The sequence below is a fragment of the Mustela nivalis genome (genome assembly GCF_964662115.1).
Source record: "Mustela nivalis genome assembly, chromosome: 2".
NCBI classification, from domain to species: domain Eukaryota; kingdom Metazoa; phylum Chordata; class Mammalia; order Carnivora; family Mustelidae; genus Mustela; species Mustela nivalis.
This window is the reverse complement of record NC_139021.1, coordinates 159,509,317-159,527,405: the sequence shown is the minus strand read 5'-3', so window position 1 is coordinate 159,527,405 and position 18,089 is coordinate 159,509,317. Positions and strand designations below refer to the sequence as shown.

Below are 18,089 nucleotides of genomic sequence, written 5' to 3'. Positions count from 1 at the left end.
GGACCCTCCCCTCACACCCAGTTGCCTTAGGTCAGATCTGTGCCAGCCCAGCACCCAGCCAGGAGCAACGGAGGGCCACATGCCTCCCTGCTGCACATCGCCCACATCTCTGAAGGCTGCAGGGGCACAGCAGACCTCCTAAAGAGAACAAAAATAATCTGCTATCTTTCAAAGTTTGCTTGGGCTGAAGTTTATCCTCTGTCTGCCTTGTTTTCTTTGCTGCACTCCTCTTTCCCAAGAGATGGAGGGATGGAGATCACTGCAATCATATTTTCCAGTATTGGCTATATTTGAAAGAACTACACTTGAGAAGGTACCGTGTTTGCACACCCACGCTGCATCAGAGAACCCCAGAATGGGGTACTAAAAATAAACACCCTTATCCCAATACCCAAACAGGTGCACACATGCACACACATACATCCTCTCAGTCCATCAGTGCGCTGTAACTGTAACTGTAAACTGAGCTTTGGGGGTTAGAGCCACAGCTCAGAAGCTGACAGTAAACCTTTGGCAAAAAATAAAACAAACAAACAAAAAAACCCAGAGTTTTCCAACTCCTCTTTCCTTCCAGAGAGAAGTGGCATGGAGATGGAAGTAGAGGTGAGAAGACACAGGACTACAGGGCCACCATACTGCCCAATTCCAGCGGCCCCAGTTCCACTGAATCATGTGACCGATGGCCCTCTGGGTTGTGCAGTACCCAGCTCCAAGCTGCAGCCCTAAGAGGGGTTCCCACAAGTAACAATGAAGAGAAAAAGAAATTCCACTTCTGTGCTCCATCATCAGCTGCCTTTCAAGGGTGTTTGTGGAACATTACTGAGGGGTTTGGCAGAGGCGCTGGCTTTAAGAGGCAAGGTTATATTTTTGTCCTTGCCCTGAGGTGGATGACAGGTGGCAAGCTGGCTGCCTAGGTTTGACCCCATTTCATTTACTTGGCCAGGAAGCTCCGCAGGAGTGGAGGACGTGGCCTGGGCAGGGAGGGTCACAGGACCTGGAGGCTCTCACCACTCAGCCTCAGGTAGGTTGCAGTGAGACCTGACCAGCGTCCGATGGCTAAAACTGAGTTTAAAAGCTTTAGGCTAGGTCAGGCAGTACTTCCCTGGGGCTTACACTGTGTGTCCCACTGGACAAGGTTAAGCAGTGGAGAAACTCAGTAAGCCAAGAGGCAGGCCAGTGTGGACACGGACACAGATGCACGTGCGTGTGTGCACACATATCACACACACATCCACACAGAGGCTCATACCCCTAGAACCTAGAGAAGCCACTACTAAGAGAACTCCCCTGGTACTCAGCACAGGGAGCCGGAGCTGGTGCTGTTAAGAGAGAAGCTGTATGTGTCTGCAATTTGGAACTTAGGTATAATCCTTGGCTCTCATGTCCCGAGGGTTTTTTTTTATGTATGGCTTGAGCTGAAAGGTCCAAGTTGGAACTCTGATTCTCTCATAGGAAGGCTATCTAGGCTCTCAGAGTCAAGTCCCCCTCTCACTCTTCCCATGAAGAGTCCCAGTAACCATTCCCACCCAGCCTAGAGCCTGACTGTGAAAACTGGAAGGAGGCAGATTGACCTGGTGGTCAGGAGTGCTCTGGCCCCGCAGCCCAGACATAGTGGGCATCCGAGACCATCTCCTCTCTCTCAGGCTGAGGCACTGAGGCTGCAGGAGACAGGCCCAAGAGCCAGCAGTGGCATCCTGACTCAGAAGGAGAAAGCAAGGAAAAGATACACACGCGCGTGTGCATGCACACACACGCACACACATCCCAAGGGTGACAGACTGACGCACACAGACGTGATGACAACCAGAAGCTGGGACTCCACACACTGAATGCAGGCCTTTGTGGGGGCAGAGAGGGAAGATGCTGGGGCACAGAGGCAAGGGCAAGAAGTCCCTCCAAATGGGAGTGGAGCGCCAACCACCCTGCCTTGCCCCAAACACCTGCCTCCAGGGCCATGGCAGGAGTCCAGTCCATTAAGTGCAGCGTGCAATACTAGCGCTTGGAGTCTCCTGTCCTCATCAATGAAGCGGTGTGGACGGGCTAGCAGTCACCTGGCAGGAGGCCTCGACTCCTGGCAGGCTAGTTGTATCGACCCTTGATCATTGTGTTCAACAAGGGCCCCACCTGTGAAGAGACATGAGGAGCCAGTCAGAACTGTCTGTCCCCTGGCCCTGGAGCCAGACGTGGTGTGTCTGGAAGCATTCTATGTCCACCAAGGGCAGGGACAAGGCTTTTGTTCAATCCTATAAACACACTAACCTACTCTCTTCCTGGAAAATATTCCAGGACATGGCATTCTCATCTGGGTCCCTCCTGTATGTTACCTTCTCTCTCACAATACCCTATAAATAGCACCAAACTGACTTAAGGTCAGAGGAGCCAATAATCCCCCCCAAACCCAAGAGTGCCTGCATGTTTCTTAAATGAGCTCTGAGAAGGTTAAATGCCTCTGTATCCTGAAATGGTCACCCGCAATTGGGGCTGGTGCCACTTTCCAATCCCACAGGTCCTCTGGATGCTGAGGCTATCCATGGGAAGAAGGCAAGAGCATTACAAATACCTCCCTTGGGTCCCCAGTGGGCCACTGGCACACCTGTGTGGGAAGCAGGTCTCAACATTACCTAGAGCAGCCTTGGCACAGCTGGGAGAGCGTGAGGAGATGCTTTACCGCTCACTTCCCATTCCAGAAGAATCCCCCCAGGGGTCCCCAGCTGGCACACAAGCCCCATGGGGAACATTACCACTAGCATGGAACAGATTATAATTGATCCACCAGTCAAGCCCAACTCTCACCAGAAAACAAAGATTTTCTGAACACGCCCATAACCTCTATGGAGAGAAAGGACACTGGATACTGAAACAGAGCTATGGAGAATGTGACATCAATCCTGACTTTCCCTGGTCACTCTGCCCACTGGGCCACAGGAGTGCCACCTTGGGGTAGCCACATACCTCTTGTGGGTTCCCCAAGGCCTCTCCAAGCATCTTCTCAATGTTTCTCATTATGGCCACTTTCTGATGGGCTTTGAGAGGATATTCAATTCTCTTAGGGGTGGGGGCCCCCTGCAAAGGAAGCAGCAGCTCAGGAAAATGCCTTTAGCAGCAGGCTTCAGTGTAACCCACCATTCTAGCACCTTTACCCCTTCTAAGAAACTCAGTTCAATCCCACCCCTCTTCATCTCTCCAAAGACCTGGGAATCACTTTCAGAGAGAGCCGGCCTCCCCACCCTGCCCCCAAATTATTACACCTACCTCACCCCAATCCCATCTAGGGAGGAAAAAAAAAACCCCATATTCACCTTATACCAGAAGTTCACAGTGATGGTAATCCCCCCATTTAGTAATGACTCTATGTGATGCCACCTGCAAGAAAATAAACATGCTCCTGTTTGCCACCAATATTGCTTAGAGAGAGAGAGAAAACTAGGTAAAGTCCGGCTACAGCAAATGACAAGCACATTATCTTTACATTCATCCTGCCAAACACCCTGGGACCAGAGGCAGTGGGTGTTCAGCTCAGTCTCCAACTACAGAAGAGCCAAGAACAGTTTCTTCAGCCTCAAACCTCTGGGATCTCTTTGGACCTGAGGAATTGTCATCTTGTCCTACAGACTGTGTTGTCATTTCTCCCATGTTCAGTATGGTCACATCTGGATATGCTGACCTTTCTGTAGATCACATAAAACCAATCCTGCCACAACTTGAAAGGGACACAAATACAGTTTTCCGGGGAATGGGAAAGAAAGCTCCCAAAAAGCCCCCAGTCCTAACCCCCTCCTCACCAGTACATTGGGATGTAAAGAACATCACCAGGGCCAACCACTGTTTCATAACCAACCACGTTCTGGAAATTGGGGAACCTCTCGTAGTCAGGATTGTCAAAGTCCACCTGAGAGGTTCAAGAGAAAGAAAAAAAAAAATCAGTCAATTGCCAAATCTTTATTAATATAAACTGCGATGTGCTAGTTTGGTAGTGATTCTTTAAAAAGATGGCTTTAAGAATAAAAGATGTGTTTAGAATTTACATCCGGCAGAAGATACCACACACATTAAATATATACACTCTCTCAGAGAACGGTATAAGACAAGCCAGGCTTGAGGATTAAGTGTTAAAGAATACTGGGCCTCGGTACTCCTGAGGTCAGAAGCCAATCATCACAGCTCACAGGTCAGAAAACCTAGTCATGGCCTGCAGACATGAGAAATGAGGATGCACCCTTCAGCCAAATCTTCTGAAACTTTCTCCCACACACATATTCCTGTCAGCAAAAACTTCTACATGAAGTGGCTAGGCAGTTCTCTCAAGAAAGCAGAGGCCCTCCCTGGTTGGCCATAAAGTCAACCACATACTTCTTTTAGATCCAGGAAAGACAGTAAATGACATATGACAATTCTGTTCACCCTTCTCCTTATCAAAAAGTAGCAGCATCCATGACAACAGAAAGCAATTATTAAACCCAATGGAGACATACACATTCAAACAGAGTGACCAGAGTCCAACAGCATCAGTGATGGTCTGCCCTCCAGAATTACCTCGACAGAACTGTTTATCCTTATGAACATCTAAAGAGAACCACCACAAGGGCCTGGAATACGTGAGCTACACTGTGAAATTATCCTGAGTTTATCCACAAAGAAGGGGAAAGACATGCCAACCTTGGATCCCAAAGGAGTGCTACACCCTCCTCAGACCACACAAGCTCACCTGGCTCTGTCTGTCACATGGGTGATGAACAGGATATGGGTACAGGCACTCAAACTGATCCGGAGGGAATAAAATGCATCGCTTGTAGCCTTTTATCTGAGCAAAGAAGTTCTGCTGCTCATCATAGTGAGCAGGTGTCACATTTCCTGTAGGAGGAAAGACATTTTCTTATTCAGAGCGGTGGCTTGACTGCAGAGGCTAGAACACAAGGCCCAATGCTGGAGAGAAACCCAGCCTGCCCTCTCAGCTAAGGGTTTCTAATTAAAACTTCAAGCACAACTGGGGCGACTGCAATTACAACTCTCAGCAAATTGTTAAACTTTCAGTGGGCAATAAGTTGTTCAGAAACCATCGCTAGCTAAGGGTTCACCATCAATCGGAGTAAAGCAAACTTTCATAAATTATGCTTCTGCCCTTACTGGAAGCAGTAGCACATCGAGATGATATTCACAAGTCTGGCAAAGTAATACACCATGCATACTTGTATGCGTCTTGACTATGGCACGAATCAAAGGGTAAATAAAACAGGAGTAACAAACAACTGAAGTGACTGGTATCAACAATGCATGTGTAACCGTCTTTGATGGAGTTAATCAGTCACTTGAAGTTGTATGAATAAGTACTTGCTTTGAGTAGCTCTTCTGGAGCTCAAAGATTCTCAACCTTTGTTCTCACTTCAACACATCTGTGGGATGCAATACTTCTTAGAGCAACACGGAGGCTGTTAATTGTCGTGGGGGCATGAGGAGAACATATCAGATTCCTGATGTATAATTTGAGTAAGGCGAATTATTTTAAATGCCAACTTGAATTGGTTCTGCACTAGTGTGTATTTGCTCCATCTACTCTTTGTAACTGGGACCTTATCTGTTGTTTATCCTTTGTACAATCCCTGAGAGCTGAGCGCCCTGTGCAGAGCACGGAGTTCAGAAAACATTCCCTGGCCTGCCTGAGTGTGCCAAGACAGCCGCTTTCGTAAATGCGGAGTCCATGTGCATCCTCAGAGGAGATCTGCTCTCTCATCTCTACCTGAGGGATCCGCTTCAGTGCATGCTACCAAAGGACAGGAAGGCAAAAGAAAAACTTAGAGCTAAGTAGGTCAGAACTAGCTCCTGGCAGGTTAATGAAGAGCTGGTTTCAAAGGGACAGGTTGGAGGTGCAATCCATAAGCTGCACTGCTAGAAATCTTTATGAATACTGGCAGCAAAGGATCCAAAACTGAAGACAGAACAAAGGAGAGACTTCAGAACCCAGTGGTGAATGACAACAAATAACTACTCTGCTTCCTTGTTTAATCCAATTTATTCACCATTTACTAGGTACCTATTACGGGCCTGGGCCTGGGCTAGTGCCAGAAATAAAAACAAGAATGAGACAACGACCCTGGCCAGTAAGCAGCTCTACTTCTTTTGTACTGGAAGCCTCTTATTCCTTTGAACTGGAGTTCAAAGGCCTCTCCTCTCATTCTATTAGAAAAAGAATGAACATACTCACATATTTGCTTGTGTATACATAAAATCCTCTAGCAGTATACACAAGCAACTAACATGTGGTACCTCCAAGGAGGGTTAGCAGGAGGCTGGGAAATAGAGGAGTGGAAGAGAGATTTATCATTACACACCTATTTATACCTTTTGAATTTAACTCCATAAATATATTAACATTCAAAAGATAAGGTTCAATTCATACTGAAAAAGTAAGCTTTCCTCTTCTACTGGAATAAAAAATCTTCTGAATACAAGCAGATCCAATAGATAAGGACAGTATTTCAGGAAGACCCCTCATATCTGAGCATACACACGCTCATGTGGCAACTGAGGAAGGGAAAAGAGAACTAATTTTCTTTTCAAAGTGCGGGAAACTAGCCTAATCATTTTACATACATTATCTCTTTAATCTTCATAGTGATTTATAAGCTATTCCTTTCACAGAAGAGGAGACTGAGATTTTAAAAAGTGAGATGACTTGTTCAGAGTCATAAAGCAAACGAGTGAAGACAAGCTTGGAAATCAGGTTTGAATGACTCCAAGCTATGCTGCTTTCTGAAAGATTTCTTACCTTCCATGCCAATGAGCAGTAGGTTGGATGTCAGTTGTCCCCAGCCACGCTTTCCCTGTTGCTTATTAATCCAGTTCCAGTTAAAACCCAAGAAGTCCATGACGATCTTCCTGCCCACAGTGTCATTGAGCGTTTGCTGCAGATACAACCTATGTTTCCAGAGAATAAAATCCCATTAGTGCACATACACAGTCCCTTGGCATGGCCTCCCCACATCTGGAAATCCAAATCCACACCAGCACCTCCCACAGAGACCAGCTGCAGCCATGCAAGTGTCAACCAAGACAGATTCTCACAGAACTGAATTCTTGCCCGTCCTATGAGCTCTGTTCAACACCAAACTTGCTATTTTAAAGAAAAGATCCCCCCCCTTTTTTTTAAACATAAACTCTATACCAAATGTGAGGTCTGAAGATGTAGATCAAGATCTTGATCAAGATCTAGACCAAGATCAAGAGTTGCATGCTCTACCAACTGAGCCAGGCAGGTGCCCCTAAAAGAAATTATTCTTAACCTTTTCTGGGTCACAGCATAAATCAAAGAATCCAAGGAATGTTTCCATAAAAATGTACACACACATGGAACTTTCATACAATTTCAGATTCCTCAATACCTATTCAGAGTCTAAAATGATTATTCAGCCTTTCTCTAGAAACTCTCAGAGCCTCAGACATCCCCTTTGGTCCTCAATGGCCTTTATGATAGATTATATTACTGTTCACCAAGATCTAGTTCCCTCCCTGTGGGAGAGTTAATTCTCCTATATCCCCTTGAAGCCAAACTTCCTTATTCAACTTGCTTTAACCAATGATATGTCCACAAATATGACTTATGTTGCTGCCAAACTATAATTTGAAGAAGCAGTACTCACTGCTACCATATCTCTCTCCCTCTGCTAATCAACTGCAAGGTTTCAGATTGTAGCTCCTGGGTCCCAAAATAAGGAAGATGACATAAGAGTAGAGCCTCCATGTGACGTTCGATGGACATGGATGGACATGTAGCACGACTGTTGTTGTTGTTATAAACCTTCATTGTTTCAAGTCACTGCCTCTGGCCTGAAACCTAGTTTATCTTAACTAATTCAGCCACCTTCCACAGCTGAAAGACTCGTTAGGCTTTCTGTAGACCCAATCACGGAGGAACATCAGAAATTACCTAAGGGATGTGAAAACCCAGACACGTGCTCAAGTCCCATAAGGGACATAATAAAAGGGCAAACATGAAGACAAAAAACAAAAGCAGTCCTGTTCTAGTCCCGAGAATGTTACCTCAAATGGCTCAAAAGTATCTCAGTGCCTAGAATAAAGATGTTTAAGGCAATATTAACTAGAAATCTTGGTAAGTTGCAAACACTAGCTACCTTTTGGGGGACAAAGAATCCTCAAGACTCAAATACAACCTTTCCTTAGAAATTATAAAATATATCATACAAAAATTTTGTCAAGTAACTTTAAAAGAGGCAGAACACTCACCAAACATGAATCCAAACAACTCCTATTACATCAGAACAGTAAATGGTCAAAAGAGCTCAAAGAGAAATTATAGAACTCCTTGAATCCTAACAATTCCAAAGTGGAATTGGTTGGTGGTAAAGTAAGCTGGTCAGGCAAAACTCGTGCATAGGAAAACATTTTCCTTGAATCACTCATAAAAACTACACTCATAACTTGTACTTAGTAAGGCAAACTGCTCTCCCTATAGGAGGTAAGAAACTTGAAGCGACTGAGGAACCAGGACTCAGGTGTCTCATCTCATGCTCCTTCCAGTACAAATGTTCATGCAATGGAATTACACTCCACCAGCACCATTTAAATTGACCCCTATCTCGCAACCCTGGGGATGTGTGGATGTGTGCACATACCCATGTACATGCTATGTTCAATTTGAGGAAATTTAAGCAGAAGATGACTTATACTAGTCTTTGTAAGACGTAAAGAACTGATCAATCACAGCTGTAACCCTGGAAACTCTTTTTGGTCAAAGTTCTAGCACTATGATAACCGCTAAGTGTCAGAAAGACATAAAAACACAAAAAAAGATATTTCAAATCCATTCATGCAGTCATAGGCTGCTAACAGAGTCAGGAAAAGAACTGAGGCAGGAGACTAAAGGAAGTCCAGGGCTGGGCACCAAGTGTGAGATGGAGATGGTCATTCACCATAAAGTACTCAGTGAAAGCAATTCCCCAGAAGCAATGTTACAGTGTGGAACTGAATGCTGTCTGGGACCTACCGAGGAGGCTGGCCTCGCATATAAAGATGAAAGCACAGAAAAAGAATCACTTCTGAGTGCGTCTTGTGTTTGCCATCTCTAGTATAATGTGCAACTCTGTTATCAACCGAATCTGATCTCCCTCATCTAGGGGACCCTGACACCCTTCAGCCAAGAATCACAACAATCTATAAAAATTTTTTAGCTTTCATTGTCCCCAGCCAGCCCAATATTTTAGGACACGGGGTACAAACTGGCAATCTCAGGCTAAATCCAATGACAGCTGGTTTTGTTTGGCACCCCACAGCTTTTTTAAAAATTTGAGTTAGCTGCCGAGGTAAAACAAATTTTAAATAAAAATCCCAATTTCTGGGGCTCTTGGGTGGCTCAGTGGATTAAAGTCTCTGCCTTCGGCTTAGGTCATGATCCCAGGGTTCTGGGATCGAGCCCCAAATCAGTCTCTCTGCTCTGCGGAGAGCATGCTTCCTCCTCTCTCTCTGTCTCCCCACCTACTTGTGATCCCTGTCTGTCAAATAAATAAATAAAATCTTAAAAAAAACAAAATCCTAATTTCTGGCTTCTCTTGAAAATGAAAGTATCTGGCAACCCAGGGACAGCACTCCTAACTGGAAACAAGAATCAAGTAACGACTTCTCACTCCGAACATGGCACATGCTTTCAGCTTCATTGTCGTTTTCACCCAGACAACGTCTCTCATATTACTCACCTACTTAACCCTTCTAGGCAGCTGTGACTGTCACTTTGTGAAGACAACAAAGAATGACAGAGTGACAATTCAAGTCTAATCATTCTCTCATCTCTCAAACTAGGGAGCTCACCCAACTCCTCCATATGCTCAAACAATTACAAGACAGGAAAAAGGATGCCCTAGATTCAATGGGACGCCACAATCTGGGGACTTACCTCTCTTCCCCTCCTTGCTGCTGTATATCCTGCAGTTTCTCAACAAACTCGTGAAATTTCATTTCCTCCCTGTTGGACCTGGGCTTAAAGTTCTGGAAATTGGCCATCTTCTTCTCATCATAGTACAAGAACTTGTGGGTGCTGGCACTGTACACAGAGAAGTCTCCGTTGCCAATGTTCTCCTGCAGGTATTCGAGGTCCCATTTCAGAGCAGGATACACAAGATTTGTGTCTGTCAGCACCACAGGCTCCTAAATGAAAACAACAAGTGAAAAAAACAAATGAAGTCATCCCAAGAAGCCGGTGGATTCTTGTCCCATGACTCCAACCACTTCCCTACTTCTGAATACTTTCTCTTGTGAACAAGCACAAACTCCTTTAAGTTCCATTTCTCCTCGTCTCCCTCTCCACTCTCCCTTAGACCCTAGTCCACAGCCCTGACAGTCCCCCACTTGTATCCTCACTCGCCTTTGACCTCTCCTCTCAACCTGGACCCTTCCCCCCTCCCCTTCAGACCGGGCCCCGCCTCCTACCTCATTCTCGATAAGCTCCTCCGCCCGGGGGTCGCTCTGACTCAGACGGGGGATGGGCCGAGTCGGAAAGCTATAACTACGCAGCTGGGACTCATCCCAGGCGAGGCCCGGAGCTTCGGCCTCTTCTCGGGGTTCTCCAGAGCCGGAGGCCACAGCCTCCGCCGCCGTCGCCGCCGCCATCTCCGTCGCTACAGCCGCCCCCACCGGAACCGGAAACTCCTCCTATTCCGGACAAAACACAACGGAAACCATAGAGATGCACGCGCGCGAGAGTGGTCCAGAGACACAAAGAACGCGGAACCGGGACGTGGGGGAGCGCCTCCTCATGGTGACCTACAGCTTTACACCCTAAGCTCGGCCTGTGAAGTCCTGGGGCGCAGAGGTTAGACCCACTGATCACCTGGTTAACCAATACACCAAGTATTATTGCTGCGTCAGTGTGCTCAGGTCTACACAAGAAGCAGAGAAAGGAGGCCAGTTTAGCGGGGCATTAAACTGTACAGTCGTGGATGGGGAGAGAAGCAAACTCTTGACTTGCCTAAGAAATCAGAAGGAAAAGCAATTGTCAGACTGATGGATGTTGGGGAAAGGTTGCTCTGAAGGCCTAGACAAAAGATTTAATCCTTAGAATGGGAGAAAATATTTACAAAGTATATAGCTGATAAGTGACTTGTATCTAGATTATATAAAGAATTCTTACAACTAAACAATAGAAAACCAAACCAATTCAGATGAAAGACTTGAGTAGACAATTCTCCAAAGAAGATACCATGGTCAATAAGCACATGAAAAGAGGTTCAACATCTTTAGTCATCAAGGTAATGCAAATCAAAACCACAATGAGATACCACTCACAGTCACGAGAATGCAGAAAAACTGGAAAGCTCGTATGCTGCTGGTGGGAATGTAAAATGGTGCAGCTTCTTTGAAAAAGTTTTATAGTTCTGCAGAAAGTTAAACATAGAGTTATCCTATGATCCAGCAATTCTTTCTCTTCTTCCTTTTTTCTTTTCTTTCTTTCTCTATCTTTCCTTTCCTTTCTCTTTTTTTCTTCCTCCCTTCCTCCCTCTTTTTTCTTTCTCTTTCTTTCTTGATCCAGCTATTCTACTGTTAGCAATATACTGAAGAGAATTGAAAACATACATCCACACAAAAAGTTGTGTAAGAATGTTCACAGCAACATTATTTATGATAGCCCCAAACTAGAAATAACTAATGTCCATCAACTGATGAGTGGATGAACAGAAAGTTGTATGTCAATATAATAGAATATTATTTCGTCATACAAAGGAATGAAAACTGACACATGCTACAACACGGACAAACCTTAAAAATATTATGCTAAGATAAGTAAGTCGGACACAAAAGGTTACATATCGTATGAAACTGTTTATATGAAGTGTCCAGAATGGGCAAATCCATACAGATAGTAGATTAGTGATTGCCAGGGTCTAGGGGTAAGGGAAATACACTAATAGGGACGGGGGTTCTTTCAGGGGTAGTGAAAACTATTTAGAATTAGTGGAGATAATTACACAACTTTGTAAATATGCTAAAAATCACCTTATTGTATACTTTAAAGTGATGATTTTTATGGTATGTGAATTATATCTTGATAATAGTAAGTAAATTAGGCCAACACTGTTTCTTAATCCAAATTAGATCAGGGCTTGCTATTGATCAAATGCAGATATTGTACAATTATTTTTAACATGAACTAGTGATGTTCATTTACAAGAGGGCAAGTTGTTGTGAGGTAGTCTTCCTCCAAATTTATCTATTTTTTTTAAAGATCTTGGAGATAACTTGGGGTTTTTTTGTTTGCTTGTTTTTTAAGATTTTACTTATTTATTTATTTATTTGTCAGAGAGAGAGAGAGAGCAAATGCAGGCAGAGGGGCAGGGAGAGGCAGAGAGAGAAGCCAACTTCCCACTGAGCAAGGAGCCCGATGTGGGACTTGATCCCAGGATCCTGGGATCATGACAGGAGCTGAAGGCAGCAGCTTAACTCACTGAGCCACCCAGGCATCCCTTCCTCCAAATTTATATGCCAAGTAGTATACATAATTTTTATTGGTCTAATATATATTTGAGAATGTCTGTAATAATAGATTCTCCACCAAAACAGTCATCACCCTAAAAGTCGCTGGAAATATGTGTACATTTATATTGTGTAAATTATGCAAACGCTCTTTATGTAAAAATGAAAATAGATTCATATGTAAACCTGATAATATCCCCCACTCTTCTTTAAGCTAGTTTTGTTAACTGTGGTCCAGCTTGAAATCTTTACAAGTCCTCGCCAATCTGAGGCTTTAGCCAGTCTGGGAAGAGCTGCTTTAGGTGCTAGGATTGATTTTACATCTGTTGAGTTGAGGTAACTGGGATATTCAAATATAAATATGGAGTAAAACTGAGAAGAGAATTTGGGGCGATTGGTGTGTTGCATCATTCCTCTACGTGAAGGAGATCAACTAATTTGCAAAATAAGAGCAAGAAAGACCAGGGGCTGAATTTGAAGAATGATCACGTTTGGGGATGAAAGGAGGAACTGCCAGTGAAAGAGAGGAAACAGACAAGCAGTCAAAGAAAGTAAGACAGGCTGGTTTGATTTGTACTGCACCTGCGGGAGGTAAGTTAGCTGTCCACCTGAGATGCTCCCGTTCTGTGTCCCCATTATCCTTGGAAGTATCTAAGTCAGCTGACGGAGAAAGGGATACAACAATATGAAATGTCAAAGTAGTCACCTGTTTGATTTTCTCTCCTTTCCACTTTCCCTCTCTGCCTCTATCCAGCCTCTCATGTTCCCTGCGGCTTTCCAAAGCGACTTAAGCCCCGCCCTTATGGGAGCCCAAAGACCTTCCTTCGCTCTCGGCTTCCCTCGTAGCGTTTGGCCCGGCTCAGCCGCCGTGCTAAGGCCTATGCGCATGTGCAGGGTCAACTGAGAGGAAGGTGAAGATGGCGACGGCCAGGGCGCGGGTCCTGGGAGTCCGATGGCTGCAAAGGGCTACCCGGACCGTGGTGCCCTTGGGTGCACGGACAGGTCCGTGAGAACGGGCGAGGCTTGAATGCAGGGATGCCTGAGGTTTGGTGTGTCGAGAGTTGGGCATTGGGTATTGCGGGTACTGCGGTGGCCATGTCCGGCGACGGGGCGGAGGTGGATGGTGTTAGTATACCCAGAAAAGGGGGTCAAGAATCTTACTGGTCCTTTGAAGCCCGGGCCGCCGCAGCCACCGCAGCTTGAAGCCTTCGGGGCGGCAGGAAGGACAGGGTCTTTCCTGACCCGCCCTTTTCTGCTGTCTAGCTTCGCACATTACGAAGGACATGCTCCCGGGACCCTATCCCAAAACCCCGGAAGAACGGGCCGCTGCCGCCAAGAAATATAATATGCGGGTAGAAGACTACGAACCATACCCTGATGATGGCATGGGGTGAGATGCAAAGTTTGCTTGCAGCTGGGTAGTGATGTGACATGGCCAGCTGGGTTGGGTGGCTCGACTCTGACCGTTTTCCCTGAACCTTCTCGTGACCCCTCAGAGTCAATGGTGTGAATGCCTTTCTCAGTGGAGGGAGGTGGGAGGTGATGGGTGAGCAGCTGCAGCCTAGAGGACTTCAATTTTCTCCTTGGCTCAGGCTGTTTCCTCAAATGAGGAAGCCGAGATTTTAATAGCTCCCTTGAGGACCCCTGAATAGCAGGAACTTTCCTTGGCTTCAACCAGAGTGCGAGGTTTCATTTAGATTGAGCATCTGCTGGGCTCAGGTGCTGTCATCCAGGCACGTGATCACGCTGGAGCTGGACTCCAGTCTTGAGAGCCTTATTTGTAGATAGGATACTCTGTGTTCGTGTATATATCTTTCTTTAAAAAAAAAAAAATTTCTTTGCTGTTAGGGCTGTGGAGTTGAAGTAACTGTCAAGCAGGTTAAACAGCCAACTTCCCTACTCCAGTTGATGTTACCCATCCCCCCCCCTTACATAACATCCTTGCAATTAATTATCTGAAGTGATTACGGTCACCCTCGTTTTCTTTCCTAGCATCACTCTTTCAGTAGTGGTTTTAGCAGCTCTTATTCTTCTTGTTTTCCAATCATTTTCTGTGACACATGACTAGTTGTCATCATTTCCTATGTCTCTTTGTTGTGGACAATAGTAGCCTTGGTAGGAGTCTATAAAAGTTGAAACTGGATTTGTTGGGGGAAAACTCAGCTTATCAGGAAGTCCCATGAGGTGTTTGAAACATGGAGATGTATGTTAACTCGGTGGTTGGGGGGCACATTTGCTATGAAGAGAATGCTTTCCTAATCTGAACCCCTTTTGTTTGTATACCAATTAGCTAGATGACCTTGGGTTCAAACTAAACTTCAGTTTTATTTTCTGTCTAATGAGGGAATCTAAGTGATTGATTGCTAAATTCCCTTCCAGCTCTAACATTATAACATTGCATGACTGTTGTTGAAAGAAGGTAAGAAGAGCATGTATGTTATAATGTATGTTACCGTGTTTGAGAGTTTGACATGACCTTTGACTTACACTTTGGACTTCTGTGATTAGTTCTGTACTTAGTGACTATAAATTGAGATTTTAATTTGAAAGTGGGTTTCTCTGTCCTTAGGTGAGGCAGTTGTGTGACACTTGGTTGCTCATCTCTTAACATGAGGGTACTTTGAATTGCCTGAGTGATGCTGCTCAAAGCCCCTTCCAGAAGTTTTTCTGTCTCTCAGGTATGGCGACTACCCAAAGCTCCCTGACCGCTCACAGCAGGAGAGGGATCCGTGGTATAACTGGGACCACTCAGACCTGAGGTTGAACTGGGGTGAACCGGTAAGAGATGCATATCTCATTTGACCTTTCTTCCTTCTCCCTAATATCTTCGTGAGGATTCTTTCTTTAGCTTAAATGGTATTTTGCCGTCTAAGCAACATTAAGGTTTTATGCCTAAGAAAGCAAGATCCGGTGATCCGAGGTCTGAGGGTCCATGTGTGGTTCACGGAATGAGACTTCTGTAAATAATCAGAGCTCTGTACTTTGAAAATTATGAACTGCCATGCAGTCTTTGGTCAGCAGAACCTAGGCTTAAGCCAGCCCCTAGACCTCTGTAGTAGAGTAGCTCACACTTGATTTGCAGAATATTGCCCTGGGGCAGTAGAGTACCTTTATTGAACCTTGTATCAGGCTCTGAACACCTTTTTGCAGGAAGAGCAGAATTTGACATTGAACTCTTTTTCTGCCTCAGATACACTGGGACCTTGACATGTATATCAGGAACCGTGTGGACACATCCCCCACGCCTGTTTCCTGGAATGTCATGTGTAAGCACCTCTTCGGCTTCGTGGCCTTCATGGTGTTCATGTTTTGGGTTGGGGAGACTTACCCCACCTACCAGCCTGTGGTGAGTATCTGAGAAGTGCTCTGGTAGGTACGTTTACTTAGTGCTGTTTCCTGAGGGAATGAAGTCTCTGGAGTAGGGATCCAGCCAATACCACGGTTGGCTTCCTGTTAAGGCCTGTAGAAGGCCTCACCTATTGACCTGGCACAGGCCTCAGAGCACTGCTCCATGCCTACTTCTTGGGTCAGTCTGAGTGAGAAGAAACAGTTTAGGACTAGATGAGAAATGAGAATGTGTAAGTCAACTAGTCTTCTACAGTTGCCATTTGGGAACTTTACTTACCAATTATATTTTGGCAAGTGATCTTTCAAGGTAGAGTCAAGGAATCTGGAGCTGAAACCTTATTCTTTGCTGGAGGTGTGAAGGACACTAGGTCCTACAAGGTATGGAAGCAGTTGGTTTACTCTGAGCACAGACAGTTTTATCCTGGAGAGCGTAAAGGACGTGGAAAATATATTGTCTAGCTTTAAGGAAGTTTGATTTGGATAACAAGAAGATATAGATAAATGACACAACGAACAACATTTGAATGGAGATACAAGAATGTGGTGGCAGTTTTATGTATGTAGTGAATCTGTGTATTAAGGGGTATGTGGTCCTGTTGAAAAGAAGGATCATGCTAGATACTAAAAATATGTATAGAATTTGGATGGTGGGCAGAAGCTGGAGGGAACATTTGGAGCAAGAGAAAATAGAATGAAGGAAGGAGAAGGAGAGTTAGTTAGCTGGAATGGAATAGAGACATACAATATTCCTAGATAACTAGTTATATTGGTTACCTGGAGAGTTGTAAAAATTCAGACTCCTGGTTCAGTAGCTCCATGGTGGGGTTCTAGCATCAGTATTTAACAAGTTCCCAGGTAATTTTCATGTTCTGGGAAATTAGGTGTGGAAATTGCCATGTTAAAAAAAAATATTGTGAGGTGAGTTGGTCATTTAGGTTGGGATGCTTTGACTGTGAAGTTAGGGATTTGGACTCAGAGTAAGACATTCATTCAAATATTCATGAAGACCAACTATATATCAGATACAGATTGTGCTGGGGGTTGGGGATCCAGTGATGACTGGGTATGCCTCTAGGCAGAAGGGAACTATGTTGAATTTTTGAACAGAAATGACATGATGAAGGTTAGGATTTTAGGATGATTAATCTGGGAGTCATCTACAGGGTAGATGGTACTGGAAGGACCTGAAAGCAGGAAGACTGTTGTGTTTTCAGTTGGCTGCTCAGTGCTACCTCTGCAGAGATAATCAGTGTCCTGATGGTAGCTGGCATGTCGGTGTGCACTGACACGAGCCTTCCTACCAAGCCCCAGGGGCTCCAGGCTGGAGAGTGCACATAGGGCTGGTGTGAGCACTAACTTCACTTCAGGAGAGCAAGAAACACAGTGTGGCTCTTCCGTTTTTCAGTTCTGTAAGCACATCACCCTTTTCTCCTCCCCTTAAGCTGTGTTCTCTGACAGCTGTTTGTTGGTAAAGCCAGCAGCCCCTAAAGCACGTCCCAGCCGTGTCTCCTCTGTGCTTTCCCCCACCGCTGCTCCTGCACGCCTCATTTGCTGGGCCACTTTAGTGGTGGAACCATTAGAGGCTGAGTGACTTAAAGGAGATTGAGTCTGTCTAGACCCCAGGAGAGAGTGGGATGGATGGATGCATCGTCTCATTTAGAAAGCACTTACCCTCCCTCCCTCCCTCCTTTTCTCTCTCCTTTTCTCTCTCTCTCGCTCTCTCACACACACACACACTCTCACGCACGCGCACAGTGTAGGCACCACTTCTCTTACAATCTAGGCTTTCTCTCTGCCTTGGGCTGATTAGGGAAGAGGAGTGCAGTTCCTGCTGTTCCAGCCCAGCTGGGTCCGACCAAAGGCTACCTTGTACCCATTTGCCATGTGTGATTGTTAACTCAGAGTGGGGTGTAGCCAGGTATTGACTGGGATGTATGCTATCTTGCTGACCTGTGTTTTTTCCTTAGGGGCCAAAGCAGTATCCTTATAATAATCTGTACCTGGAACGAGGCGGCGATCCCGCCAAAGAGCCTGAGCCAGTGGTTCATTATGAGATCTGAGGTGGCTTCATCAACTTTGTGCCCCTGAACTGACTCCCTCATTTCTAGAGGCTTAACCTTAATGAAATCCCTAATAAAATTTAGTGCTTGGTATCTGTGCCTCATTTCTGCAGGAATAGCACTACCGTGAGGACCTCATCCTTTTCCTTTTCCTTTTTTTTTTTTTTTTTTTGTCTGCAGTCCATTCCCAACCCCTACCCTCTCTGA

The 18,089-nt window shown here is 45.2% G+C and overlaps 2 protein-coding genes across 3 annotated transcripts; one reads left to right on the top strand and one right to left on the bottom strand.

Annotated features, from left to right (window-relative positions):
* Positions 1-268: 268 nt before the first annotated feature.
* HIF1AN (hypoxia inducible factor 1 subunit alpha inhibitor) lies at positions 269-13,333 on the bottom strand. Of its 2 annotated transcripts, none has more exons than XM_082722335.1 (9): positions 13,181-13,333; positions 10,435-10,656; positions 9,902-10,152; positions 6,764-6,912; positions 4,706-4,851; positions 3,783-3,889; positions 3,300-3,363; positions 2,953-3,063; positions 269-2,124 (listed from the first exon to the last, which is right to left on the bottom strand). In XM_082722335.1, exons 2-9 carry the CDS (start codon positions 10,612-10,614, stop codon positions 2,080-2,082), a joined length of 1,053 nt encoding a protein of 350 aa, XP_082578461.1. In that variant the 5' UTR covers positions 10,615-10,656; positions 13,181-13,333; the 3' UTR covers positions 269-2,079. The 2 variants fall into 2 exon arrangements, with proteins under 2 accessions (XP_082578461.1, XP_082578460.1); XM_082722334.1 differs by having other exon boundaries at positions 13,057-13,235.
* Positions 13,331-17,975, top strand: NDUFB8 (NADH:ubiquinone oxidoreductase subunit B8). Its single transcript, XM_082722336.1, has 5 exons — positions 13,331-13,476; positions 13,738-13,864; positions 15,153-15,252; positions 15,665-15,820; positions 17,790-17,975. Exons 1-5 carry the CDS (start codon positions 13,392-13,394, stop codon positions 17,880-17,882), a joined length of 561 nt encoding a protein of 186 aa, XP_082578462.1. The 5' UTR covers positions 13,331-13,391; the 3' UTR covers positions 17,883-17,975.
* The last annotated feature ends 114 nt before the right edge of the window (positions 17,976-18,089 follow it).

Coding starts and splice junctions, on each gene's coding strand:
- NDUFB8 (XM_082722336.1), top strand. CDS start 13,392: ATGGCGACGGCCAGGGCGCGGGTCCTGGGAGTCCGATGGCTGCAAAGG. Junction 13,477..13,737: donor GCCCTTGGGTGCACGGACAG/GTCCGTGAGAAC, acceptor TCTGCTGTCTAG/CTTCGCACATTACGAAGGAC. Junction 13,865..15,152: donor TACCCTGATGATGGCATGGG/GTGAGATGCAAA, acceptor TCTGTCTCTCAG/GTATGGCGACTACCCAAAGC.
- HIF1AN (XM_082722334.1), bottom strand. CDS start 13,110: ATGGGGACACAGAACGGGAGCATCTCAGGTGGACAGCTAACTTACCTC. Junction 6,913..9,901: donor CAGCAAGGAGGGGAAGAGAG/GTAAGTCCCCAG, acceptor CTGGAAACATAG/GTTGTATCTGCAGCAAACGC. Junction 2,125..2,952: donor CCTTGGGGAACCCACAAGAG/GTATGTGGCTAC, acceptor GTCTCTTCACAG/GTGGGGCCCTTGTTGAACAC.